The sequence below is a fragment of the Perissodus microlepis genome, chromosome 7 (assembly GCF_051167445.1).
Source record: "Perissodus microlepis isolate ML-2025 ecotype Zambia chromosome 7, ASM5116744v1, whole genome shotgun sequence".
In the NCBI taxonomy this organism is placed as follows: Eukaryota; Metazoa; Chordata; class Actinopteri; order Cichliformes; family Cichlidae; genus Perissodus; species Perissodus microlepis.
The window spans coordinates 47290540-47318469 of NC_140467.1; the positions used below are offsets into that span (position 1 = coordinate 47290540).

The window sequence follows — 27930 nt, forward strand, 5'->3', positions numbered from 1 at the left end:
AAGAAACACCGCCACCTGCTGTTCAAACCAATGAACTTCCAGATGAAGTTGACAATATTATAATGAAACATGTGATCCAATTCCAGCATATACACTTTATTAAAAAACTAATTTTGCTCTGCTGTGTCATTGCAGATAAACTCGTTGGTCTGCGGGGACCTCCCGACTTCTACAGGCTGATTCAAGAGCGCATTAGCTGGTGGGGTGTTTGAATCTCATGTATGTTTTATGTAGCACCGCCACCTGCTGTTCAAACCAATAAACTACCAGATGAGGTTGAATATATATATAAATAAAAACATTCAAGTGAAGAAGTTTCTACCATGTTTGGTGAGAGCACTGCAGAGTAGGCTGTCAGTTCAGGTCCTGTGTTGCTTGGCTGGACAGCTGCTGCTATTACAACCTTCTGTTTAATATCAGCATCAAGTGAATGGACAACAGTTTGCTTTTTATATATAATCTGTATGTAAACAAATACAGACGTTTATTGAAAACTGTCAAATATGTACACACATGTAAAAATACGGAAAAATAAAGTGGGTTATTAACATCGACACAGGTGTAACGTATTTGATGTTTTATGTCATGAGCTCTCAGATCAAAGCACAAAATAATTATCAGTCTAATTATGCACATTTTTGCCATTTAAGCAAAAACAAAACATGCATATTCAATGAACTGTGAAAACAGACCATATATGATGCACACAGTGAGGACAACGATTGGGAAACCTCAGCAGGATGAAAGTGTTTACGGAAGTTGCTGTGATTGACAGTTAGCATTCCCAAAGAGCTTTCAGCTGGAGCCAATGGAATAATCACCAATTTAAGTTCACTAAGGCATTACACATTTTTTTAAAAAGGGTAAATAACAAAGCACATGACTTCTATAGTGAAAGAGTGATGGACACATTGCCTTTAACCTATTTGGACCAGCTCACTGTTAAGTCACCATCTTTAAGTCCATTCTGAGCAAAGGAAAATCCCTGAAACCCAACCGAGTTTGGGAATGAACGTCACAGAGTTCCTACCTGTGTGACTCTTTAAACAAACAACCACAAAAGAGCAGGGTTCACTGAAAGACACTATAAGTAGAGACTGGCAGCAAAGACGATGTCTCTTTTGATCTTTGTTATTCCTGCAGGGAGAGAAACACAATTCAAACTCTGTCACAACTTTTACATGAACAATTACAGAATCTAGTTTTGGCTTCTTCATAAAACGTAAACGGTTTGTTAAAAACATGCACTAAATGCATGCACTAAATGCATGCACTAAATAAAGTTTATGATGCACAGGTGTACTGTCAATGTAGTTTTAACAATACAAAAATAAATCTAACAAAAACCAACAGAAAACAGTGAAAAATGTCCAACTTTTTAAGGATTTGTCATGTTAGACTACATTTAAAAAGGGAGCTAATATTCATTCAAATGAAAAATTGGTGTAATGTGTTTCCTACCTTCAGCAAACTTATTCTCCAGCTCTGTGTTGCCGATGGCTTTAGATGCAGAGCACATTTGTCTCAGGACCTCCTCCAGACGACGCATGCAACGGATGATGCTCCCTAAACAGAAATCCAGTGTGTAGATACATGTGTTAGAAATCTTTGATGATATATATCTTTATATCCATCTATATATATTTTTTTTGAGAGTAAATGTGTTCATTTTGTATCAACTCACTCATCTGACCCACAAAATCTGCCTCAAATAGAAAATATTTCCTGATATTGGAGAAAGGAACCAATAAATTGTGATCTTAATAATTAAACACCTGCAGATTGTAAGAGAAGTAACAAACCTTCAAAGACGTCGGTCATTTTGCAGATTTGAGCAAACGTGGCCCCGTTGGCCCAGGCATAAACCACGTCCATTAGGTGGGGTTTAAATTGGTTCAGATAGCTCTCTTCGTCCACCTCCAGCTTGGCGTCTGCTGACACTTTGGCGATGCGCTTTGCACATTCCTGAACACAACAGAAACAGTGATGCTTTCATTTCTACTAAAGTTCACGCATTTAACAAGATACAGCTCCACTCTGATGCCGTCTCACCTGCATCTGTCTCAGCGGTGCAGCGAGCTGTTCAGTTAGTTTTGGCATCTCGCTGGCCTGGAGGAAAAAAAACACAACATCTGTTTGCTCTTTCAAACAATAAAAATACATTCTAAATAATTATTACAAGTACCATATAAATGTTAATGTGATTAAATCATAATACAGCATAACTCCTGCACGCATGTCTAAGTTTTTCAGAAAATACAGGAGGAATACAAGGAGGAAAGACATCAGTAATTATCTTAGCGAAGCATCAAATAAATTTGTGGAGGTTTATGAGGAAATTCCCAAACAATCTGAAGTCCATCCTTCTACAGTGAGGAAGATTATTCATTATCAAATGGAAAGACAGTTGCCAGGTGGGCATCCAAGCTAAATTCACAGCAAGGTCAGAATATGCAATGATCAGGGAAACTGCAAAAAATCCAAGAGCTGCATCTCAGTCTCTATGGGAGTGTTGGCATGTTAAAGGCCCAAATTTCATGATAATTAAATTAGAAAAAGAATAAACAAGTATGGCTTGTATGGAAGGACTACAAGGAGAAAGTGACTTCCCTCTAGGAAGAACATGGCAGCATGGATAAGGTTTGCAAAGTTGCACAAAACAAAATGACTCATCAAGGAACCAAAGCATATCAGCAGCTCATATCACCTCTCACTAACTGGCGGGAGCGTAATGGAGGGGTCATGATTTTGCCTACTTTTACAGCCACTGTACCTGGGCACTTTGTAGTCATTGAATCAAGCACGATCTCCACTGTATATCGAAGTATCCTAGAATCAAATATAAGTCTCCGTCTCACAACAATTTGAGATACTAATGTTATTTTCATCAGAAAGCTTAGGGCCTCCTAGGCTGCCGGTATCACTTTTATAAGCAGCCACATCTGCTCTGTAAATATTTATTGTGGTCTGGATTTTTATTTTTCAATACAGCAGTATTGAAGTCAGGTGGTATTTATACATATTCTAGTGGGCTATTTTGCATCCGAGCAGCCATTTGGTCTGCAGATGCAAACTAATGTTAACATGCACTTGATCTCAGTGAATATCTGTTTGGTGGCTCCTCTGAGAAGCTAATGTGCAGGATTAGAGGTATGTTCACGTCTGCAAGTTATTGAGAAGGTGATGAACTTGGCTCAATAAGTAACAAATGTACAATTTATTTTCAGGTGTTCTTCCGACCAATGCTGAGTTCTTTAAAAACATGCTAATTGGCTAAAGTCCCCATCATCAACAGCTAAAATAGCAGCAGGTCGTCTTTAAAGACAACAGCTGTGCACTCACATGCGCATCGGATTTATTGGAAACATGACAGCTGCTTGTCATTATTCCCTGTGTAAACATTTGAAGCTGGCTAATAAGAGACAGTCGGATATGGGATTGAGGTCAGAATTTTCCCGTTCACAGGACTGAGCTAATGAGAAACCAATGAAAGTCTGTTTAAACACGTGCTGACGCTGGATCGCCCTATTTTGAGAGTTTGGTGTTTGCTTTGACTGTAAAGCAGGAGAAGAAGCCAAGAATGTGAAAGCAGCTCGAACTTACAGGAATAGGAATAAGGTGTTTATATTAGTGTTCGGGAAAAGATGAATATTTGTACATAGAGTGAGTGATGCATTTGTGTTTGTTTGTCCCTACGTTTTCCTGGAAGACAAAGCAGGACAGCAGGGCGGTGGCTTGCTCAACTGTCAGATCATTGAAGAGACCGTTGAACATCATCTCAGTCAGCAGGAGCTCGTCGGCACTGGAGATATTTATACAGAAACTTAATTATATAATGACTTTGCTTCAATATCTTGATCTTTTGAAAACAGCAGCTATAAAAGAAATGTGAGGTGGAACACAGAGTAAGAATCTGCTTTTTTATGCTAAATATTTAATTGTAAGACATCAAAACAAAAGCTAGGAATAGGAACTTTAGGTAACTCACGTAACCCCAGTTCTCAGGGTAGCATGAGTGAGATTCCCTTTTTGCTGGGGTGAAGTGAGAAAAACTGCTTATCTTTTAAAAAAAAAAATAAAAAAATGGCCACATAGTAGTGCAAGCTTCATAAGGTTGGGTGGCTGTCCAACGTGGTCGTTTCAATCATCAGCCAATCAAGATTGTTGTAATGGAATAAGGCTTTTAAGGAATACGCAAGCAGGTGCATCCCATGCTGAGACATCTCACTCATGCTGCTGTGAGAGCCGGGGTTACACAAGTAACCTGAAGTTTTCAGGTTCATCCATACAGATACAGCTCAAACATTTTCTTCACTGTCCCAGCTTTGTGTGTGTGTGTGCCCCGCCCTCCCCTACCTGCTAATTTCACAGGCGACCCGCCCTTTCATCTCAATGACGTCAGAGGGACTGGCAAAGCCAAGTCTTCGAAGAACTCTCTTTCTGCACTTCAGCTGGTCCATCTGCAAGATGGTTCGAGCTTTTTTGAGGTCTCGCTTGGCTGTTCGAACATCTGCTGCGATCTAAAACACACACACACACACACACACACACGGTTATGTTATGCAAATGTCTTCATTTTTAACTTGTTGAACTTTGATTTCAGGGTTTCTTAAAGTCTCAAAAAGCTGTGTGATAGGTTCCAGTTGTTTAGCACATCAGAAAACTTCAAGCAACTTTAGCTGTCAGAGTGATGAAGAGGAATGCGAAAGACAATTGCATCAGATGTTCATGTGCATGCTTATCTCATACCAACTATTTAATTTATCCACTTCAACCTCTTCTACTTTGTTTAACACACACACACACAAAGACTTCACCAGCACTGCTCATCGATCAAAGAAAGAAGCAAAGACTTCTCTGTAATGGTGACTGGATGTGTTGGTAAAGATAAGTGTCATCACATGAACACTTAAATCTAAAGCTAAGACTTTTTAGTGCTTGTGCATCTGTAAGATGTGCTGAGTTCAGCCAGTGCTGCCTGTTTGGCTAAACAAATAAGATAAATGAGACATCAGAAATGGTAGCATCTGTAAAAAACAATAAAAAGATGAACCTGAGGATTAGCAGCAGTTTTGTTTCATTTTGGTGTTCAATGAATGCAAAATTAAATTTACTGGACCTCTGAATATAGGAATAACATTCACAAGCGGTCATTTTTCCTGTTTGCCTGTATGCACATATCTGACCACAACTGAACAGAAAAATCCAAGTCTCATCTAACAAAAGGTACTTTTTGTAGACAAACAGGAAAGTTCAAACATTAAGAAATTAGAAGTGTTTAGCTGTTACTTGTTATAGTAACCTGTTGTGGTATAGACAATACATCCCAATATCAATCAAAGCTACCAATAAATAACCCTAACCAAAAGTGATGTTTTGTTCCAAGGTAACGTAATAGACAACTAAATACTTTGTTAGTACCTTGTTGCGATATATGACCCCCACAGGGTAGTAACAAAGTGTTCAACAGTGTAAGAACCTTTGAATTCACTGAAACAGTGCTCAGAGTCGACTTCCAGAGAAGCCATGATCAAAACCATTAACAAGTCAGCGAAAAAGCAAAGAACAACAGGTTATAAATAAAAATGGCAAACTGGAGACCAATACCCACACTCATTAACTCAGTCCTAGCCTTCAGGCAGTTAATTCTCACACTCTTTATTTTCACACTCTTGATCAGCGGTGTGATGAGGCAACTGGTTAAAACCAGCCACATAGTTGTTCCCGACCGTATAGCATTACTCACGCTTACTAGTTTACAGCTGACACAGTGGATACCCCAGTGACAGTGATGTTTACTTACGCAAACATCACTTACCAGGCAAATACAAATGCAAATCATGCCACTACAAGCTAGGTTAGCCCAGTTTGCCACCATTTAGTTATGCTCTCATAAGGCCTGACATTTAGCAGGGCATCCCATGGCTTGAAATTTGACAAAGTTTCTCACCAGAGCTTTCTTCTCACAGAGAGAATAGACAGATTCCAAGTTGGGGTCACTGTGCAGGGGATGGGTGTACATGCGGTGCTCAAAGGCCTCAATCTTCTGAATAACTTTCTTTAATGCAGGGTCTTTGATGCCCATGTCATCTATGGGATCAAGCAGAGGAACACCATCTGGGAAACGTTTCTGCACCTCCTGTGGACAAAATGATTGGAGGAAAAAAAATGTAAATGATTCACACTAATATCTTCAACACCTTGACAAATGGCTCTACTTTGTACCTGTATGGACTTGAGCATGAGCTGTCTGTTGTCATAGGGCCTCAGGTCTTTGGGGATGTAAAGACGAACTGAGCTGACAGAAGTGAGGAGATGGAGCATCACTGGAACCACCTGGGCAGAAAAAGGTGATTTTAATTATGACGCTCCCATTTGTGTATGAAGTTATTATGAAGTTATGTGTGTTTTTGTGATTGCTCCACCCACCTGCATCTCTCCAGTCTCCCCTGGAGCGGCAGGTTTAGCAGCTTCAGTTGCAGCATCTTTCACACTGTCCTTACTACAGTGGACCAAAACCTCCACGACATACAGCGGCTCTGAGTCTGTAGTCGTCTAAATGGGAAATGTGTGTTAGTCATAGCCACGGGACCTTGGATTCATCTACAGGTGCCACTAACTTACCTTAACATTAGTCTTCTTGCAAAAGTTTACAACCACTCCCCAGCCAAAGTCAGCATTCTCATTTTTTACCTGACAGATGAAAATACAGACTTGTTAAATGATGTGAAAATCTTCCATTATTACTGCTGGTCTAAGTGTGAAGCAGTACCTTGACAAGTCGCCCAGGCTGTAAGAAGGGCAAGCAGTATTTGGGTTTGTGGATGAACTCCTGGATTTCTTTACTCAGTTTGGCCAGCTGCTGTCTGATTTTAAAGTAAGTGACCACACTCTCTTCATTGGGAATCTCAATGGTGTGGTACTGCTCCTCCAACTTCTTAATTTCTGCACAAAAACAGTCATTTTAGATTCATCTTAGAACTAGATCACACGTAATTCATACCAGACAACTGAAGATGACACTTTAAACAGTCATCATACTACAAATATACATATACATGCTATTGAAGTCCATGATTGCTATTTGTGTTCATATTTGTATGTCTGTCAGTTACTACCCAAGTGTAGTAATGCAGAAATGCTTACTCTCCACTACACCAGGCAAAGCCCTGTAGTGTTGGAACTGGTAGAAAGACTTCTCCAGCATGTATTCTGGGTTGATCTCCTCCACACGCAGCAGGTTGAGCACCATGTTGTAGGTTAAGTGGAAGGCACTGTTCAAAGGATCTGCAGAGCCCTGCACAGCAGGATTAAAATGGTTAAAATGATTAAAATGTCAGTGGTTCCTGACAAAGAACAACTTAAGAATCACTTCTAAAACTTTGGATTCAGTGGTTAAAATAATGCTAGGGACTAAAAAACCTGAAAGTGATGGTAAAAAGCATTTGCAGCAGCCTGGTTAACAGTACCTTGAGTAGCTGTTTACCCACAGCTGGGCTCATCTTCTCATCCACCATGAAAATAACAATCCCTCTGTCGTCCATTCCTCTCCTCCCAGCACGCCCAGACATCTGGATATACTCACCTGATGTTATCTAGACAAGGTGGGAAGATAAATTATATTATAGAACGTCTATGTACATGTGAAATATATGTACAACTGAGAAACTGGTTAAAACAGCATAAATGAAGGTGGAAAAAACAAAACACTGAACATCTGCATATTTATTCAATTACTGCCTAGGCAATTATCTGCATTCCTATGAATCTACATCACTCACCTACTGTTTATTGAATCACACATGGCACTGACTAAGCTCCACATTTTTACCTCTCTTTGCAAAAAAAAAAAACCAAACAAGAGTTTAAATGATCAGATCTTCATTTCACACATTCTTCAGAGCAGCTCTTGAGTTGGAAGAGAGTTTTTTGAAGAATGAAGGTGAAGTGTGAGTGCCTGCGTGGAGTTTTGGCACCATCAGAGGCAACAGATGTTTCTGATGAACCTCTTGGAGGGCAGTTTCACTCTCTCGCTCATTCTCTTTAATCCCTAGAGCACCCCCTTGTAAACAATATGTGGCTGTTTATGTGCCAATGCAAGCTGCAACGCTAGAAGACCTTATAAAGGCTTCAGAGCAACATGCTACATAACAACTGCACACTTGACAGAGCAGCTTTAAAGCACAATTTATGGCGAGCTCTGCATTTTACTGGCCTCAAACAGAAGCCATAGACAGACAGATATCTTTCTGGAAGTGCAACTTTTCCAAACATCCATACTAATACTGCTGCTGAGAAAATTCTGTATTAAAGACATAAAAGAGGGGGAGACCATTGTGTTTGACTGCGTGAACTTACAAAGCGGTGATTCTTGCCATCAAACTTGCGTGCACTGGTGAAGAGCACAGTGCGAGCTGGCATGTTGATGCCCATGGCGAATGTCTCTGTGGCAAACAAGGCCTGCAATGGAAATAAGGAGCATTAAGCTCATCTCAATATTTACATTTTATCACTTACAAATAGACACTGATGAAACTGCATCCTCGAGGACTAATAAACATGTTCAAAGTGTTCCTCATAAAACATCTGGAAAGCCATTTTCTATTCATCAAATCCATTAATATGACTGTACTAAACTGAGCAAATGAAGTATTTCCCCTAAACGTCCGTTACAAACACATTTTTGAAATTTTCAGTCCTGCAGAGACAGACAAATCTCATTAAAGTTAGAATCACCACTGTACCTTGAGGAGGCCTTCAGAAAAGAGGATCTCTATGGTCTCTTTCAGGATGGGCAGTAGGCCTCCATGATGGATCCCTATCCCCCTCTTTAACAGTGGCAGCACATGCTCGACCTGAAGAACACAAACAAGCTCATTACTGTTGAAGTTCTCTCTCAGTGACAGTTTTGATCACAGCTGACGAAACCAAAGCCAACGCAACCCTTGTAATGGAAAAGGGTGTGGTAGGGTTGTGCTTTGCTGTTGCTCGTGTTGTACCCAATAACAGCTACTACCGCTGTTACTGGATACAGGACTGATTTTAACAGGACTCATCACAGCAGGAAACAGTGAGGCTTTTTGCTAAGATTTTACAAGGTGTTAAGATCAGGTTCAAAAACCATGTTTAAATAAATAAATAAACCCTTGACAAGCTCAGAGAAAGCTGAGTGTGAGAGCATGTAGAAACACTTACCTGAGGCAGTTTCTTGTCCTCATCTGATAGACAGTCCACTGCATTGTTGAAAACCTCCTCCACCAGACGTTTCTCGTCATCTGTAACAAAGAAAGGAGTCAAGTTTGAGTGATTTTAAAATATTATTCAACACATAATTAATCCTGGGAAATGTGGGGTTAACGTGGACCAATGGAGATAGGGGGTTTTGGGGAATTGCCTACAGAGAAACATCAACCACTCAGGGATTGTGCAAGTCTCTGTTGACTTTGGAGTTTTTGTGTCAAACACATTATAGTATTTGCTGTTGCTGGTGGGCGGTCTCTGTCCATCTCAGTCCATGTGGACTGGCCCTTATTCATGGAACCACTTCAAGTCCAATAATTACATTTGTAAGGGAATTTTGCTGTAGCTAAAAGCATAAACAAATAAAATACTGAAAACTTCTTTCTTGCAAGTCTTGCAACATCAAAGGTGTTGACAACTTTATCTCCTTTTTCTGACGTCAGACTGTGTGCTGTGTTACTGTTTGTAGGCCTCTGGTTGGCCAGCATTTCTAGATGATCAGAGTTATATCACCACCTGTTGCTTCGGCATCAACAGCATGCCAAAAATGTTTTGCATTTTCATGTGGAGAGATATTTTTCAAAACAAACATGGAAAAAACCTCATTTTAAATAAGACCTGTATATATGTGGATATACCCTTTTTCTCCAGTCTACTGAAATTATCTCAGTATCTACAATTTTTCTTAAGAAAAACAAAAAACAAAAGCTTTACTGAAACCACAAGAACACAAGAAACTTGTGAAAATGAGGAACTGTCTTTGGCACAGTGTCTCCATTTGTTTTGTGCAATACTGATAAATCATTGGCGATCTGCACGGGATTTCAGTGCTGGAAAAGCTCAGTGTGAAAACAAACCTTCTCATTTATAATAATGTCACCGGGCAGAAAAAACAAACTGAAATGGGGAAGGAAAAGATCTCCCACTTAAGATTTGACGAGCATGTTTGACTTGGAGCAGGTGGATGTGAGCCAAGCTCAGTCTGCTGCTGGACTGTCTCCAATCATGCGGAGATTTATTCTTATGAAGCAACTCCTCCACTTATCCACTGGACCAAACAGCAGCACCAACGGTGAAGGCACAATAAGCTACATTGATGGCACTCACTGGGTGAGGAGGATAAAATTACATTCCCTGCCAACAATTTAGCAATGTTGATTTATTTGCCAAATCTCATCTTCTTCCCCCGCTCTCTGAACAGTTTGTCACAAAAACAGGTGGTGTTGATGTTTCAGTTGGCAAAGAAAATCCATTTGCCATCTCAAAAATCTGCTCACTGACTGGTCTTGTGACCTGACACCTCATAAGTGACAAATGCAGTGAAGCGATTGGTCAAAAAAAGCAACATCACTGTATAATAATATTCTCATGATCAAATTATAAAAAGTCAATCATTTCTAATCTTATTAGAGGAAAAAATAAGCTTTTAATCTGTTATATTCAGAACTTGACTGACAAAGAGTCTGACCTCACCTCATTCAGCACACATCAGAGCTACAAGCCAAATGCCAGAAACACATCCTTTGATATTAATCTATCAGCTTAGTTGTCAGCAGTAAACTTTCACACATTGCACTTATCAAACAGCACGTTTGCAAAGACCTTCTCAAAGTCTACCGGTGCTTTCATGACTGCAAACAACTTAACTTGACTGACTATACTGCTACTCTCACCAGAGACATGGCCGCACGCTTTCGTGGGGAAAATACTGACACACACACAGATTAGAGAGTTTCCAGGAATGCACATACCTCTGTTAAAGTCCAGTTTAGCCACCTGCAGAGCGTAGGCCTCACACTCTTTCTTACTGAAGCTGAAAATAATCACTGGCTGGAAGTTCCTCTCCATGATCATCTTCACTATCTTGAACACGCTTGATGGGCCTGATTAAAGTACAAAGACATGCAATCTTATATGAATTACTGAATCGAAGATTTTTACATTAAAATCCAGCAAACCCACACACCTTTAGTGCCTCCTTTCCGTCCTTTTGGATCCCACTTAGCACCTCCGCTGCTGCCCCCAGAATCCCCAGCATCTCTCAGCACCTGCATAGCTGTGTTGAAATTGTCCTCTCTGAATTCTCCCTGGAGAAAAATACAAACACAAAAAAAATCCTGAATTATACATTACCTTATAGCGGCTGTTTCTAATTGGTGCATCCAAATTTAGAATACACAAATTGTTATTTTAGCCCCACTTGTGTAAAGCAGAATTATCAGTGAAGGAGATGAAGCTGAGTCCAAAGAGTTATTCATTCATTTCTTCTGAAAAGCCCTAATGAGTGTTGTTTCCACGTGTCCTTACATTTTCATCAACAACCAGGTGGAGTCCATCACCCCCTGCTGGAAAGATATAGTGTTGCAGTGGAGTGGGGCGGTAGTCTGTGTAGACCACATGGCATGGCTACAGGAGACATTAGAAAAGCATAAATCAATAAACAAGAAAAACTACCCTAAGTCACTCATTTAAACTGTCACCTTCTCACTTAGGGACATTATAAGAACTTTAATTATACTATGAGGCAGTACAACATCCCACCTGCTTGTGTAAGTGACAAATCCACTCAGCAAACTGTTTGGCATTGGGGATGGTGGCTGACAGGAAAACATAATGCACATTATCGGGAAGAAGAATGATGGTCTCCTCCCAAACCACGCCACGCTCTGAAATACACAGACCAGTGAGACGTGTTACCAACCAAAAGCCGTCATGTGACATTTTTTTAACCACAGGGTTAAAATAAACTTTAATTCAACTGAGCCTTAAGTGCTGCTGTTGAGAAATCAGTGAATGAAAAGTCGACAAAGAAGGTATAAACACTGATTTTTCATGCAATTGTTTTACTTTGCTTCCATTTTCATTCACGGCCTCAACTGCACCAGACTACAGGAAATAAAACGCTAGAAAACATGTTAACGTGTTTACTTTCCTGTGTTTTCTCTATTTCAAATATATATATTTAATTTGACAACATGCCATGTGCAATTTTTTCAACAGCGTATTAGTAATCTTAGAACATATATTGTATGGACAATTGAAAGCTGCAGGTCCACACCTCCTAATCTTTGAATTCAGACATTTCTGGTGTTACTGCAGGTGTGTAAAGTCATGCAGTCTGCCTTTGTAGAAATAAAATGAAAGGGTTGTTCTAAAGGGATCACTGAATTTGAATGTGATGCTGTAATAGGATGCTAATGTTGCAGCGAGTCACTGTGTGAGGGATCCAAGTCAAGTATCCATCCATAACTTACTCATGAATTCTGTTTGTACCCAGGAGAAAATCTATTTGATTCTTGGATGTTCAAAACACACTGATCTGTAATTTTACAGATCGTCTGCATCACTTTTCTATTTTACACCCACCCGTGTCTCTCATGTAATGGATCTCATCGAAGATGACCCACGCCACTTCCCTCATGATCTCAGAGCCTCGGTACAGCATGCTCCTCAGAATCTGGGAGAGAATAAGTTTATCATTGACCGAACTCTGGATTGAGCAGCATCAAAAAACACTCTTCAATAAGGATATAACTAGCAAATGTAATAATGTCTCAACTCCACACAAAATTGTTTTTTTTTACCTCTGTTGTCATGACGAGGCAAGAGGCAGTGGGGTTGATGGTGACGTCACCTGTCATCAGTCCTACATCTTGAAACTCTTCGTACATCTCTCTGTACTTCTGGTTGGAGAGAGCCTTGATGGGGCTGGTGAAGATCACTCTCTGCTTCTCCCTGAGAGCCAGCGCAATGGCATATCTGCAGAAAGATATCAGAGAAAGCTATTAAAAAATGTTTTTAAAGAACTATGAACACCTACTGAGCACAATTGCTGACCAGTCTTCATGTTTTAGTTCATAGTAAATGAAAAATGTTTAGAATACCTGTTTTGTTTCGTTTTAGTTCAGTCTTATGACCAATCAGTGGGCTATAAAGGTTCATAATATCTCTCAGTGCTGCTTTCCAGCGTGTCAGTACATTTACCAAGAAGGCACTGATACAGCACAACAGTGAGTATCATCTCTAGTCTCTATAAACTGTTAATGGTCAGCATCACATTTTCTGTAGTTTGAGTTTAAATTCTAAGCTGTATTTTAGCCAAATATAATCAACTGGAATGAGGAAAAATGTGATTGCTCAGTATAAATTGTTTACTGATGACACTTACTCAGCACAAACAGTCTTCCCTGCAGAGGTGTGTGCAGACACAAGCACAGACTGGTTGTTGTCAATACATAATATGGCCTCCCGCTGGAAGGGATCGAGAATGAAAGGGTACTCCTGCAAGACGAGTAAGATGTATCAGAACAAAAGGAAAGCAATCCCACGGTAATGTCAGTTCGTGAAAACTCAGACTAAGGCCCCTTATACCTTGGCTGCTTTTCCCACTCGTGGTTTCAGAGGTTTATATTCCTCACTGGCAGGAAGAGCAACCTGTCAGGGAAGTACAGAAATGGCAACAGTTATCATCACTATTTTTTCTGCTTGTTTATTTAAAAATGAATAAAATTCTTAAAAAACCAAACAAAAAACAACAGATTTTCTTTACCTCATGTGAACATCCTTCCACTGTTTCCACCTGCTCCACTTTCACCTGAGGCATAAATTCTGCAAGACTGAAAAAAGAAAGAAGAAATAGAACAAACTCGGATGTGAATGAACTCACATAATCAAAATGTTTATCAGAGGGAAAGTGTGATTCATGTGGAAAACGACACTCAAGCCTGACATTAACTGGCATAATGTGAGCTTATAACCAGCTCTTGTTGTTTAGCCGGGTCTTGTCAGCTGTCCGGAGACAGGAGGGTTGTATGTCTAATATGCTGACAATAACTGTGATGATATCAGGAATAATAAGCATAATTATGCACATTTTCATGTGTTAGAGCGCGCTCTTCGGAGCACAGGTGAGGAGGAAGAGGATGACATTTTATCCAGTTGCAGGTTGCTTTTCTCTTTCCTTCACATTTTTACTTCATTGGTGTAGAGGAGCCCTTCTCAGAGAACATCTGAAATAACATTTTGATGATGACACCTCCTATATTTCTGAATAGAATATGACAATCATATGTAAGCCCTGTGATAGACTGGTGATATGTGCAAGGGGTAACCCACATCTCATGCTTTGAGACCTGGGATAAGCTGCTCGATGATAAATGCGTGGATAAACATTCACAAGCAGGGATCATTTAAATATTTCTAATAATATGAAGCTGGTTTTACATCACTTTTTTTTATGCTGCTGAGCATTTTAATAACTGTGTCCACTAACACCCTGCATGAACACAACAAAGCTTCCCCTCTTACTTTAGTTCATTCGCCGAAACTGCCTCATGTCGAGGTTTCTTCGCAAACACCACCTCCTCTCCACCATCACTGTCTGCCTCTCTCTTGACTCGGGCAGACGGACCGACATCTCTGTCTGTTTCATTTTTGGCTGCAGCTTTCCTATAGAGAGCAGAAACACACGAGCTGTTAGCCAACATGCACGATTCACCAATGAAGGGCACACAAACACTTAGCTACAAACTCGTGTTCAAGAGAAATGGGCTCAGAGTTATATATGCCATAATATTGTTAACTTTAAGCCCAATAAGCCTTTTTTTTTTGTCCGGTGTTTCTTTAACGAACCAATGGCTGTTACTATGACTGGCACGAGCACCCATGGCACTACCGTCCTCGCGGAGAAAAAAACTTTCCAAAACAAACACAAAAATTTTCTCCAGAAAATACATATTTACCCCGGTTCTGCCGCCACACTCGACGGTACTTTTTTATTTGTGGTATTTTGTTGTTCATCGTCAAACACGCTGAACAAACCGTCTCCAAATGTGTCAGCCATGTTTGTTAGGGGCACACTTCCCACAATACAGCACGAGGTTGTTTTCGGGTAATACTTCCGCTACGGCAACCGTGCGGGGCAAAAGGGGAGAAAACGTTTTCTCAGGTTCGCTCTTGATTTGATATCTTTACATCTGTCCGGCAATTCGCCGATGTCTTCCCATCACTCAGGCACATAAAGGACTCAAAAGCGGGTAGCGTTTGGATGACCTAATGGGGGGGAAGAAGAAGAAATCGCCACCGCAAGCAAGTGCTCCGGCCGCACCGAGCCGGAGCGGTGGGGCTGCAGCGGGGAATGGAGTGGCCGAGGAGCCGAGGAAACAGGCAGCCACCAGCAAGCCGGCTAAAGACAGCAAATCTAAAGGTGAAAATCACTCACAGCGTGAACATTTCACTCCACGGTTAAGGCGTTTGCACTGTATTTTCACTCCAATTAATAAGATTTTAGTATGAATTTAGCAGGCAGAAATATGGAGCATGACATGGGTTAATCACACATATTTTCCTGTACTATTACTGGATTTACTTTTTTTTAACATCAACAGGGGCGATTCTAGGTTAAAACTTTTAGGGGGGCTCAGCTCCCAATCATAATGTCATGCATGTAGTGCCTTGTAATTAATATTCATGGAATATGCTGTTTCCAAATGAAGTTAAAGAACCATTTGTGGCAAAACACATAAGATGAGAATCATGCACAACATTATTTCAGTCTCTTAATCACATAGAGGCGGTCCACTAAATCATCAAGCACTTTACCTTCCTCTTGTGTTGGGATCGACACTGATCCATTTTTAGATTTTAAAAGCATAAAAGTGCCTTTTAAATTGGCTTATTACATGAAGCCTTTTTGACTTTGTCGGAATCTCTGTTTAAACAAAACAAAAGAAAATTTAATTTCACTAAATTACAAAAAGTTCTGGCGAAAATTATGACCTTTGTGTTGTTGGGGTCGGTTTCAACGCAGTTATAATATAAGACAATAAAACAATAATTAGTCCCAAAACGGAAATCATAAACACACTGTGAGCTCACTAACACAGTCAGAGAGGAGTTAGGGGCTTCTCTCTTTAACTGTTTGTCTCCTTCCCTGAACAAACAGCCCCCTTTATCCCCACTGCTTCCCTGAAACGGTCATCCGGATGGAAATGGACAGATGTATACAGACCAACTCAGTTTAGTCGGTGCCTGGCAAAATACACATCTCCAGTTTGCAGCATGCAAAAATAAGAAGGTTTTTGCAATAAGCAAAGCTCTGGATCATGTCTTTACTGAAGATGAGGCAGAGAACAGTATAGATTATCAACAGGAGGACAAAGATGCATCTGATCTTGAATGAAAAAGAAGTCCGTGGTGACATTTAGAATGGCAGTGATGAGGAATAACTGGATGCCTGCACTGGTGTTCTTGTTGAAGTGTTGAGATCCTGCAATGAGACTGCTGATAGTCTTTAGGATGCTGACAAGCTTGCTCCCATCAAGGATGTCTGGGAGAGATGGGTGCAGCTCCTTTGTCTGATGCTCAGACCAGGGCCAGAGGTGACGTAAGATGAACGTTTTTCAACTTTCCATTGAAAATACTCCTTCTGGCAATACATGCCCAGCAAGTCAGGTAAATACGACATAATGTGAGGGATGCAAAAACCAGCTGTGCATGGAATCAAAGATGACTGGAGGATTTCGAAAGGCAAACCGGCGAGTGGTTAAAAAAACAAAGGAAAACATCTAGTCCTTGATTTGACTACTGAACTGCGGGGACACAGTATCACCTATGACAGTTTCTTTACCATCTCTGATCTTGGACAAGAACTTCTCAGGAGGAAATGTACCATGGTGGGCACAATAAAACAAAACTTAACAAAGCAAAAGAAACCTGACCTGCCCCATCAGCTTCGCAGGTAAAGGGCCGAGCTCCACTTTCTTCAAAATATGCTTTTACAGACACTCCTGCAGCTGCTCCAAATTGTCCAAAAAAGAAAGAAAAAAACTTTTGCCCTTTTCTTGAGGTAAATATGTAAAAAAATAAATAAATAAATAAAAAACTTGACCTGTAAGACCACAAGTTTTACTGTAATTAATAATATAAATATATAGTTTTTTAATTCTCTTGAGGTTCAAGTTACCTTTTTTGTTTTTGTTTTTTTTTTTTTAAGATAATGTGAGGTATGCTGTAAAACGATAGGGTCTGGGGGCCGTGCCAAAAAAATAAAATCAATATTATCTTGGATAAGGTAACTGATAGGTAACAAACATATTGGAGGATGAAACAGTGTTTTCAGGGTATTTTGGGGGATATTTTCCAGCCTGTAAAACAATAAACATGTTAGTAAATCAGTGACATGGTTTATTTATTTATTTTAAACATGAATAGTGGATTAACTTGAAGTCTGACGCAGTGGTGTCTGTTTGTTGCTCTGTCTGTCCTCACTCCAGCTCCGAAGACCTACAGTCTTACCAACACCGCCCAGGTGGACACTGGTGGGGTCTCCGATAAGTCCATTCTTAAAGTAAGTCAAAAATCTTATTATATTGTGTCAAGTAGCTTTCATGTTTAAAAAAAAACCCAACTTGTATTATTATAACACTGGGTGTGATTTTTACCTTTCAATAAAGGTTGCTATCCAAGCTGACCTGGAGAAGAAGATTATCAAATTGATCAATGAGTTCAGACAGGAGAATGGCGACAAGGGGCCCATATCAGGAAGACTTACAAGCAAGAAGTTGCTGGTAAATACAAAACACTTTGGTTCCTTCTAGCTGACCCACACTGAGTTTTAGTGTTTTTCATCCCTGCTGTTTTTCTCCTGATGTGCTTTCAGGACCTGTACACAGCTCTACAGAAGTTTAACTTTAAAAGGGAGCACATTGAAGAGGCGATGAAGAGTAGCATCCTGTACGGAGGAGATCTCCATTCTGCTCTCGACTGGCTCTGCCTCAACCTTAAAGATGGTAATACGGCATCAGCAGGCATCCAAACATCATTATCGTCATCATCATCGTGGGAGTCCTTAAAGGTAGAAGAGTAACTTTCTGGATTTATGATCTGTTTTGTTAGAGGAGCTGCCAGATGGTTTTAGCCAGCAGATGCAGGAGGAGAGTCAGAAGAACCGGCCTCGATTTCAGCCTCCAGTCCAGCAGAAACCTGCAGCTCAGAGCCCTAAAGTGTCAAACAACACCACCCGCAGAGAGATCACCAAGGTTTGTACAGAGAGGGTGTGTTCGACGAAAAAGAGGTGTTCTGTCAAATAGTTTCTAAGTGTGTGTGTGTGGTGCTTGGCAGGCCACAGAGAAGGATGAAGCTGCCAGCATGAAGGATTGGATCTTAAGGTATGCAGAACAAAGCAGTGAAGAGGAAGAGGAGGAAGGTGGGAAGAAGACATGCAATCCTGAACTGGAAGAGAAGTTTGATCCAGTAAGTACAATCAGAGCCACTGAATTCTGAGATTCTCTTTATTTACAATTATAAGAGAAAACAGACACATATTCCAAAATGTTAAACTAAGGCTATGAGATTTTCTTACCAGCCTTTGTATGATGTTAAAAATGTGATCGTCTTTTGAAGTAAATGTCATTTAGGAAGTTGATTTTTCATTACTATGTCTGTATTCTTTTTTGCTGTGTAGAATGACAGGTATTTGATACTGACTGCTCAGCTGTTTGACGCTAAAGAAATGGCAGCTGCTGCCAAGACCAAAGCAGACAAGGCGGGGCAGAGGATGGCACAGGACAGGATACGCATCATACTGCAAGGTGTGTGTGCGCGTGTACATAAAACTAAGACAAAGCTGTAAACTCATTTTGCAAAAGAAAGCGTTTACATACACTCACAGGCCACTTCATTAGGTACAGTTTGCTTGTATCAGGTTGGACCCCTTTTGCATCCAGAGCTGCCTTCTTCGTGGCATATATTCAGCCAGGTGCTGGAAACATTCCCCAGACATTTTATCCATATTGATATGACAGCATCACACAGTTGCTGCAGGAAGCTTCCATCACAAGATGCGCACACTGTGGTCATAAAGGGATGGACAACATGTGGTGTTTAAATGATGCTTAAATGGTACCACAGGGCTCAAAGTGTAGCAAGAAATTATCCCCACGCTATTACCATCACCAGCCTGAATCACTGACACAAGGCAGGATGGATCCATGCTTTTATGCTGTTTACTCCAAATTCTGAGCCTACCATCCGAATGTAGCAGAAGAAGTCAAGACTTATTAGGCTGGGTGATAATTAGGTGACAGGAGTGGAATCTGGTGTGGTCTTCCACTGCTGTAGTCCATCTGCTTCAAAGTTGATCAGATGATCTTCTGCATACCTTGGTTGTAACAAGTGTCTGTTTGAGGTACTCTTGTATTTCTATCAGCACAGAGCAGTTTCTGGCCATTCTACACTGACCTCTGACCTTTGGCATCAACATGGCATTTTCACGCAGAGGCCTGCTTCACACTGGATCCTTTCAGTTTTTCAGATCATTCTCTGTAAGCCCTGAAGGTGGTTGTGCACATGAGCAATCTGAATGATCAGATGGTACCAACATGCTCGGTTTGAACTCCAGGAAGGTGTTTTGACCATGTTTGAATTACTGCCATGTGATTGGTTGATGACATGTTTGTGTTAAGAAAGCAGTTGAACGGGTGTACCTAATGAAGTGGCCTGTGAGTGTATACTGTTTCCTGTGGGGATATTTAAGATTTTTTAAAATTGAACATGGTGTTTTTATTTTCTAGAAATGAAGCAGCTGGAGTCCCACCCTATGTTCAATCCAGCCATAAAAGTGGTGGACACCCCTCAAAAAGAAAAGAAAATACTTCCTGCGAAGGAGGACAAAGAAGAGCTCGGCTTTAGTTTATTTGAACAAGCTGAGAAGGACCCGCCGGCCGAGAAAGGTACACGGGTACACTTTGTGAGCCAAACTGACACATAATAGAGGCTGTGCGTGTTTTATGCATCGTACAGTAGCTTTAGGGAATGTCACAGTTCAGGAAATTGTGTGCAACTGCAACTGCAAAAGCATGCTTTATGGATTTAAGAAAATCCATTCACAAAACTGAATAACATGTAAATGTGAGTTTGTCCTCAATGATGATCTCTGCTCATGGTTTGGGTGAATCGTAATAATCTGCACAGGTGGTCAAAGACGTTGAGGGAAAATGTCCTTCATTTGTGTAAGGTAGAAACATGTAGGATGTTTATGTTGTTCACAAAGGTGCACAGAAGTGGAAACATTTTTTACACGTTATTCAAAGGGGACCTATTATGCCCAGTTTACTTTTTTTCACTTATGTGCTAATAGTGTAGCTTTGCAGGATTGATGGTTCATAATAATCCTTCTTTATCTTATACTGGACCTTAGTGCAACTGATCATTTCATCTGCAGTCTGAAAGAAGTCATTGTTGCCACGTTTAATCAGCATCCAGCGCGTTTAATCAACGCATCAGCTGATTTACTGTAAATAAGGACAAGCATTAAAATGTGCACTGTAAGATCCCTTTGAAAATCTGACCTTTTCTTACTTTTCTTTCTTGCAGTTGTGAAGAAGAATGAGCCCAAGGACATCCGCAACTTTGACTACACGGCTCGCAGCTGGACTGGAAAGTCTCCCAAACAGTTCCTTATTGACTGGGTCCGAAAGAACCTGCCAAAAAGCCCGCCGCCTGCTTTTCATAAGGTTGCTTGCGGCAGATACTGGAGATGCAAGTGAGTGTGTCTCCGTGCTTCTGGTTTTTGGTTCACGTACTTGGCTGTTTCACGTATTCCAAGTGATGTCTTTGCCTCAGAGTGCGTGTTCAGAGGCCAGATGATGTTCTGGAAGTTTGTCCCACCATCCTGACAGAGGACAGCATGCAAGCTCAACATCTGGGAGCCACTCTGGCACTCTACAACCTGGTTAAAGGACAGGTAACAGTCACAGCGTACATGATGCAGTAGTTTTAGGGGTTTGGCCTGCTACATTTTGGCTTTGTTTTATTCGTCTTATGTGCGCGCAGTGAATTCTCTCCCCTGTTATTCTCTCACAAAGTCGGTGCACCAGCTGCTTCCTCCAACCTACAGAGATGTGTGGCTGGAGTGGAGAGACAGCGAGCAGCAGCAAGAGGAGGAGAGCCGCACTGCTGCCAACAAACCTCGAGACCAGTTCATCTCCCGCCTGCTGACCAGACTCAAACAGCAGCAGAACCAGAGCCAACGGCAAGAGTCTCAGTCCCAAGGGAAGCATGCATCGAGCGCAGATGGTGATGAAGAGCCAGAAGAATCATGGGAGAATTTGGCCGGTCTCGATATCGGGGAGAGAAGACAAGAGCAGGAGGACAAGAGTGAGAAAAGAGGTGGGAGGAGGGAGGTAGCTGATCTGGAGGCAGCCAGAGAGCTCTTATTAAAGCTGAAGAAGTCACCGCTCGCCCGCAAACTGCAGGTAAATACGCTTGAACTTCTCCACGTTTGCACTGAATGAAGCCGTGTTATTAAACGTGCGTCCCACCTTCAAGGCAGAGCGAGAGCAGCTTCCCGTCTTTCAGCACCGACATCGAGTCCTTGAGGCTTTGCAGCGCCACCCTGTGGTGGTGGTGGCCGGCGAGACTGGTAGTGGGAAGAGCACTCAGATTCCTCAGTTCCTCCTGGAGGACCTGTTGACCGGGGGAACAGCGGCACAGCCCTGCAACATCGTGGTGACTCAGCCACGCAGAATATCTGCCATGAGTCTGGCGTGCAGAGTCAGCCAGGAGCTAGGCTGTGAGGATGGACCAGGGTCAAAGGTGAAAATGCTTCTTTTTTTCTTTCTTTCTACATGTTTATCACACCGTAGCCTGCCGTACTGACCCCGTTTCATCTTGAATTTAGTCGTCATTGTGCGGGTACCAGATCCGGATGGAGAATCAGTCCGGAGACTGGACGCGCCTGCTGTACTGTACCACTGGAGTTCTGCTGAGGAAGCTACAGCACGACCGGCACCTCACCTCTCTCACTCACATCATCGTAGACGAGGTACTTACTTACAGCTATGGATGCATTTCTTCTCATCCTCCTCCTTCTTCTTCTAATTCAGTATATTAAACTCCATCCTCTCAGGTCCATGAGCGCAGTGTCCAGTCAGACTTCCTGCTAACCATCCTAAAGGATGTTGTGATGAAGAGATCTGATCTGCAGCTGATCCTCATGAGTGCCACGGTGGACTGTGACAAGTTCTCCAACTACTTCAACCGCTGCCCAGTGATCAGCATTCCTGGCAGGACCTTCCCAGTGGAGGTAAGACAAGCTTTACTAGTTTGTTTTCATTCAGCATCCAACCGTGGACTCCAGGGGTATAAGCACTGGAGGACTTTTCTTTTTTAAGTCAGTAAGTTATGAAGTTGTCTTGTTAGCCTATCCTTCCTGTTATTCTGTTGTCTGTCATTTCTGACCTCAGGCATGACCAGAGTATCTCTAAACTTTTAGTTGCTGTAAATCTTGAGGCTTTCAAAGATTTTTTTCTACTCTTGTCTCCGTTTAATGTCAGCGAGAGTGGATATCCTTAACATTTCAGTCCCACTCACCTGCTGCTCTAAAACGTTTGTTTACAAGGGGGAGCCAATTGGAAAAAAGATAACTTAAGGGAGGAGGAGCTAAATTGGCTTGCTACTGACGATTAATTGAGGCGCTGCTCCAAATCCAGGGTTACTGGGAATGAGGCTACTCTAAATAAAATTATCCATCCATCCATTTTCTTCCACTTATCTGTGTCCGGGTCCCCAGATAAACACTGAATTAATTAACGTGTCCTGGGTCTACCCCGGAGCATCCTCCTGCTAGAACATTCCTGGAACATCTCATCCTAATCAGATGCCTGAACTACCTCAACTTGCTCCTTTCAATGTTAACGAGTAGCGGTTTTACTCTTGAATGAGTGAACTCCTCACCCTAAATCTAAGGGAGAGGCTAGCCATCCTTCGTAGAAAGCCCAAAATGATAGAACTGCAAATAACGCTGAATATCAGGGATGACCTGTATTTGTTTCTGGCCACCATGAATGAAACTAGGGAGCAAGGATAAGGCCAAGAAGCTTAAACATTTTCAACAATGTGTGTGTCTTTGTTTATTCCTTCAGGTGTTTCATTTGGAGGACATAGTGGAGCAGACGGGATACGTCTTAGAAAAGGACTCAGAGTACAGCCAGAAAATTCTTGAAGAAGAAGAGGAAGTGACAATCTCTGTCACACAAAAAGGTGGCAAGACTTTGCAGCACCAGGTAATGTCGGCTCTCCTTACCATTTTGTCTTGTCCTGTTATGCCTCACCAGGACTCTGAAACAAGAGTGGACTGTCACTGTCCTGTAAATTATTCCTAAGTATGAGCTCATCAGTGTGCTCCCCATTGTTCCAGGAAGTGATAGTGAGGGACTCGTCCTCGGGCTGGGACCTGGGTCCTGACCTCGACCACTTCAGCAGCAGGACCCGACATGTGCTGCAGTATATGAACCCTAATAAGATCAACATGGACTTGCTTGTTGACCTCATAGACTACCTAGGTACACAAACTGGCAGCATTTGTCACAGATTCATTCATGTTCTCTATATTAAATATGAAATATCTGGGGGGGGTTTTTTGGTTTGTTTTTTAAAAATTTGTCCTGTTTTGCTGTTGGTGCCGCTGCCAGACAAAGCTCCACAGTTTGTGGATGTGGATGGAGCCATTCTCGTGTTCCTGCCAGGTTTGGCTCATATCCAGCAGCTGTTCGACCTGCTGTCCTCAGACAAGAGGTTTCGGGATAAAACCAGGTGGCGTGCACGCACTGATCAGTAATCTAAAAGAAGCGGTGACACAAACTTTCCCCCTGCCTCACTGTCACGTTTGTCTGTCTTGAAGGTACCGGATTGTTGCTCTACACTCGACCCTCTCGTCGAAGGATCAGGCCGCTGCCTTTACAGTGCCCCCTAGTGGGGTTAGAAAGGTACTTCAAAATGTTCTACAATCATAGAAACAGTCAAGGAAATATTACGCGAATTGTATTTCACATCATAACTGATCCTTCCATGTGTTAAACAGAACAAAAATCCTGTCTCTGCTTTGTGTCACTTTTAGATAGTGTTGTCGACTAACATTGCCGAGACAGGTGTGACGATTCCTGATGTTGTGTTCGTCATCGACACTGGGAAGACCAAAGAAAATAAGTAAGACCTCAAGAACGGCAACAGAAATGGATCTTGTCCAGTATGTTCAAATCCACAAAAGTTGGAAAGTTGTGCAAAATGTAAAAAAATCACAAAAAGAATGTAATGATTTACAAATCCCATAAAGCCACAATTTTATTCACAATAGAACAGAGAAAACAAATGTTTAAATTGGAGAAATGTACCAACATTTGAAATCTTTTATACGGTCAAATATGAGATTTGCAGATCCTTGAATTCTGTTTTTTATTTAAATTTTACACAGAGTCCCAACTTTGTTGGAGTTTGGTTGTCTTTTTATTAGTGGGAAGACAATAAAGATATTGGACAGTTTTTGACCACGTGGCACTAGATAATAAATAAAAAAATTACCCCAAACCAGATTTTATTGTATCATGTCATTTAGGAATTTTTAGGAAAAGATGACACAAACATGAATAATAAGTACCTGCTTGTGTGTTACATGCATAGACATAACTCCACTCTGTCGTCATCTTACAGGTATCACGAGAGCAGCCAGATGAGTTCCCTGGTGGAAACGTTTATTTCCAAAGCCAGCGCCCTCCAGAGGCAGGGAAGAGCAGGACGTGTCAGAAATGGCTTCTGCTTCAGGCTCTATCCAAAATACAGGTATGAAGCTCATCGTCCACTAATGCAGAGAGCTGGATGGAACCAAGTCCAGAAAGCAAGAAATACTTCCTTATATCATTCAGCAGAAAAGACAGTAAGCAAAACCTTTCCAGTTTTAGGTCATGTGCTAATTTTGTTGTGCTCTTTTTTTTTAAACACCCTCCTAAATTTAGGTTTGATATCTTCATGGATTACTCCATTCCAGAGATTCTGCGGGTCCCACTTGAGGAGCTTTGTCTCCATATCATGGTATCTACACCGTTCTGATTCACACAGAAACAACAATTCCCACACGGGGAAATCACTTGACTCCTCTTCCTCCTGTCCGGTAGAAATGTCAGTACGGCTCCCCGGAGGACTTTCTGAGCCGCGCCCTGGATGCTCCTCAGCCCCAGTCGGTCAGCAATGCTGTAAACCTGCTGAGGAAGATCGGAGCGTGTCACCCTGATGATCACATCCTCACCCCTCTTGGACACCATTTGGCGAGCCTGCCGGTCAACGTGAAGATTGGCAAGATGCTCATCTACGGAGCCATCCTGGGCTGCCTGGAGCCCATAGTAAGTCTAACTGTGCTGTGTGGTTGGTTCCAAGCGTGTGAGGCTAACATCTTGTTTTGTTGAACTGTTTTAAAACGTCTTGATGCATTTTCAATCATCCAGGTAAATAAATCTCCAAAAGGTGATTCTGTTCATCTGGACGTAGCGTTTTCAGTGGGAGAAACGTTTCGTCACTCATCCAAGTGACTTATACGGGATATGACACATATGTGTCAGGTTGAACTGTTTTGTTTGATATCTTCCAACTAATATTAACTAGAGACTTGTTTCAGGCAATCATCGCGGCAGCCATCACAGAGAAGTCTCCTTTCTTCACACCAATGAATAGAAAAGAAGAAGCTAACCTGGCCAAAGCTGCACTGGCAATAGCCAACTCCGATCACCTGACTATCTACAACGCATACCTGGGGTACGAACCAGTCTGAAGATTTTAAAAAGGCGTGGGTTTAATCATTTTATTAGAGGAAATGTTTGGGAATCATTTCCTTTCTTTGACAGTAACATTAGATATGCATTATTTTAGATTTCTTTGTGGTTGTGAGTAATCAGGAGACATTCTACATCTATTAAAAGAGCAGCCTGAAAAGAAGCCAGGAGGCCCATTACGATAAAAGTCAGGACATTCAGGGAGGCTATTTGTTACTTACTTGTGTCCATCATCATACTTTCAGGTGGAAGAACTCACAGACTGACGGCTTGAGAGGAGAAATGTCCTACTGTAGGAAACATTTTCTTAATCGAACGGCTCTCATTACAATAGAGGTAAAGATTCGAGTCCACTGCACGTTCATTACTTCATTTTTTATTAGGATTAGTTTTTCTTCTTCCAGCTAATTCCATGTCGCTGACTCCATCTTCCCTGCAGGATGTGAAGCGCGAGCTGATGAAGATGATGGAGCAGGTGGGTTTCTGGTCGTCTCGCTCCTCGTCCTCCTCCAGCTTAAAGCTGCAGGCGGCCTCTATGTCCAAGCAGCAGATCTCTGTCCTGAATGCTGTGCTGACTGCTGGACTCTATGACAACGTGGCCCGGGTTTTATGTACCCCTTCTGTGGACGTGCTTGAGTGCGTGGCCTGCACAGTGGAGACGCCTCAGGGCAAGGCTCAGGTCCACTTTTCCTCTGTTAACCGCAACCTGCAGACGCACGGCTGGCTGCTGTACCAGGAGAAGGTATGGATGAAGAGTGTGTGTGTGTGCACACGTGTGCGAAGGCCTTATCGGTGATTCACACTTGTGTTAAAAACATGTTTGTTTTTTTTATCCGCAGGTGAAATACACTAAGATCTACCTTCGAGACACCACTCTGATTTCTCCTTTCCCCATGCTGCTGTTTGGAGGCGACATTGATGTTCAGCACAGAGAGAGGCTCATCACCTTGGATGGATGGATTCATTTCCAGGTCAGAGGTCATGGGGATTACTTTAGGATTAGTTTAATATAGCTTCCATTTAAGGCAATTTGAGTAGAGTGAACTCATTGTCATGTTCAAGAAACCAGTTTGATGATTTGAGTTTTGTGACATGGTATGTTCAACAGAAGATGGTACACTGATGGTACTAAATATCCTCCACACCATCACATCACCACCATGCTTTGGTGTTGTTCGCACCAAATTTTGACCCTACCATCTGCAAAAGTAGAAATAGAAAAATGCTGCCCGCCTGTTCTCAATTTCTGCTTTTGCAAGCTTTTGTCTAATTTTGGTGAGATTGTGTGAACTGTTGCCTCAGTTTGTTATTTTCCAGCAGTTTTGATCTGCTGATCTAAACTGTGTTACTGAAAAGTGCTGCAGAATTAAGTTCTCTTTGTGTCGCTCTCGTTAAAAGGCTCCTGTACGGATCGGTGTGATCTTCAAACACTTGAGAAGGTTGATGGACTCTTTGCTTGAAAGGAAGCTGGAGAACCCAAGGATGAATTTGGAGGGTAAACCGACACATTCTATCACCAAAAAATGTCTTTGTCACCACATAATGTACATAGTACATAGGAAATGAGTCGTTATACTGAGATACAGACAAGTGTATTGTTGAATTTTGTCTTTTCATTTGAGTTTTCTTCACATATTGCTGTGTGGAAATGGAATTAAACTAGCAGTGACTAAAATTGTGCCCAAGCTGCTCTGGAAACATTTAATTGTTTAATCGCTTATCCGAGCTACATACAGACAGATCTAACTCAGTGTTCTTGATGTAGGTGAGGCGACAATCCGGATAATTCTGGATCTGATCAAGTCAGAGTATGCTGCGTAACAACAAACCAACTGAGGATCTGAACCCCACTCCAGTATGCAGAATAAACACCGTTACAATGCGTAGCAGCCAGTGGACAGAGGAAGTGACCCTTCCCAGGAACTCTTTACTCACATTGAGGAGGACTGTACAATTTGAGATGCATAAAGTCATGTTGAAATGTACGAAAAAAGGCAAACAAGACCACAAATAAAATAAAGCTGATTTGTTTTATATTTGAAATGGTTATTTTGTCATGGATGATGATCATGGGAAAATATTATAGCTAACA

The 27930-nt window shown here is 41.6% G+C and overlaps 2 protein-coding genes across 2 annotated transcripts; one reads left to right on the forward strand and one right to left on the reverse strand.

The window, feature by feature from the left end:
* Positions 1-441: 441 nt before the first annotated feature.
* Positions 442-15118, reverse strand: mtrex (Mtr4 exosome RNA helicase). Its single transcript, XM_084935509.1, has 27 exons — positions 14982-15118; positions 14548-14688; positions 13790-13856; positions 13612-13674; positions 13409-13521; positions 12825-12999; positions 12607-12697; positions 11782-11906; positions 11548-11646; positions 11207-11327; positions 10992-11123; positions 9196-9275; positions 8745-8855; positions 8359-8460; positions 7470-7595; positions 7147-7297; positions 6773-6945; positions 6625-6693; positions 6430-6555; positions 6226-6336; positions 5951-6139; positions 4357-4520; positions 3697-3802; positions 2053-2109; positions 1803-1965; positions 1462-1566; positions 442-1137 (listed from the first exon to the last, which is right to left on the reverse strand). Exons 1-27 carry the CDS (start codon positions 15080-15082, stop codon positions 1085-1087), a joined length of 3114 nt encoding a protein of 1037 aa, XP_084791635.1. The 5' UTR covers positions 15083-15118; the 3' UTR covers positions 442-1084.
* An 8-nt stretch (positions 15119-15126) lies between these two features.
* dhx29 (DEAH (Asp-Glu-Ala-His) box polypeptide 29) lies at positions 15127-27881 on the forward strand. Its single transcript, XM_084935508.1, has 28 exons — positions 15127-15445; positions 17514-17587; positions 17694-17807; positions 17900-18029; positions 18136-18278; positions 18361-18492; positions 18704-18830; positions 19812-19970; positions 20614-20782; positions 20863-20983; positions 21105-21494; positions 21568-21834; positions 21920-22063; positions 22148-22324; positions 23163-23303; positions 23438-23582; positions 23712-23832; positions 23921-24005; positions 24137-24225; positions 24727-24855; positions 25029-25104; positions 25188-25412; positions 25685-25821; positions 26084-26174; positions 26278-26580; positions 26678-26809; positions 27237-27333; positions 27604-27881. The coding sequence occupies exons 1-28, from the start codon at positions 15295-15297 to the stop codon at positions 27657-27659; spliced, it is 4125 nt and encodes a 1374-aa protein (XP_084791634.1). The 5' UTR covers positions 15127-15294; the 3' UTR covers positions 27660-27881.
* Positions 27882-27930: the final 49 nt, after the last annotated feature.

Coding starts and splice junctions, on each gene's coding strand:
- mtrex (XM_084935509.1), bottom strand. CDS start 15,082: ATGGCTGACACATTTGGAGACGGTTTGTTCAGCGTGTTTGACGATGAA. Junction 8,856..9,195: donor AGGACAAGAAACTGCCTCAG/GTAAGTGTTTCT, acceptor TGTGTTCTTCAG/GTCGAGCATGTGCTGCCACT. Junction 6,694..6,772: donor AGCCTGGGCGACTTGTCAAG/GTACTGCTTCAC, acceptor TTCATCTGTCAG/GTAAAAAATGAGAATGCTGA.
- dhx29 (XM_084935508.1), top strand. CDS start 15,295: ATGGGGGGGAAGAAGAAGAAATCGCCACCGCAAGCAAGTGCTCCGGCC. Junction 26,810..27,236: donor ATGGATGGATTCATTTCCAG/GTCAGAGGTCAT, acceptor TCTCGTTAAAAG/GCTCCTGTACGGATCGGTGT. Junction 27,334..27,603: donor CCCAAGGATGAATTTGGAGG/GTAAACCGACAC, acceptor TTCTTGATGTAG/GTGAGGCGACAATCCGGATA.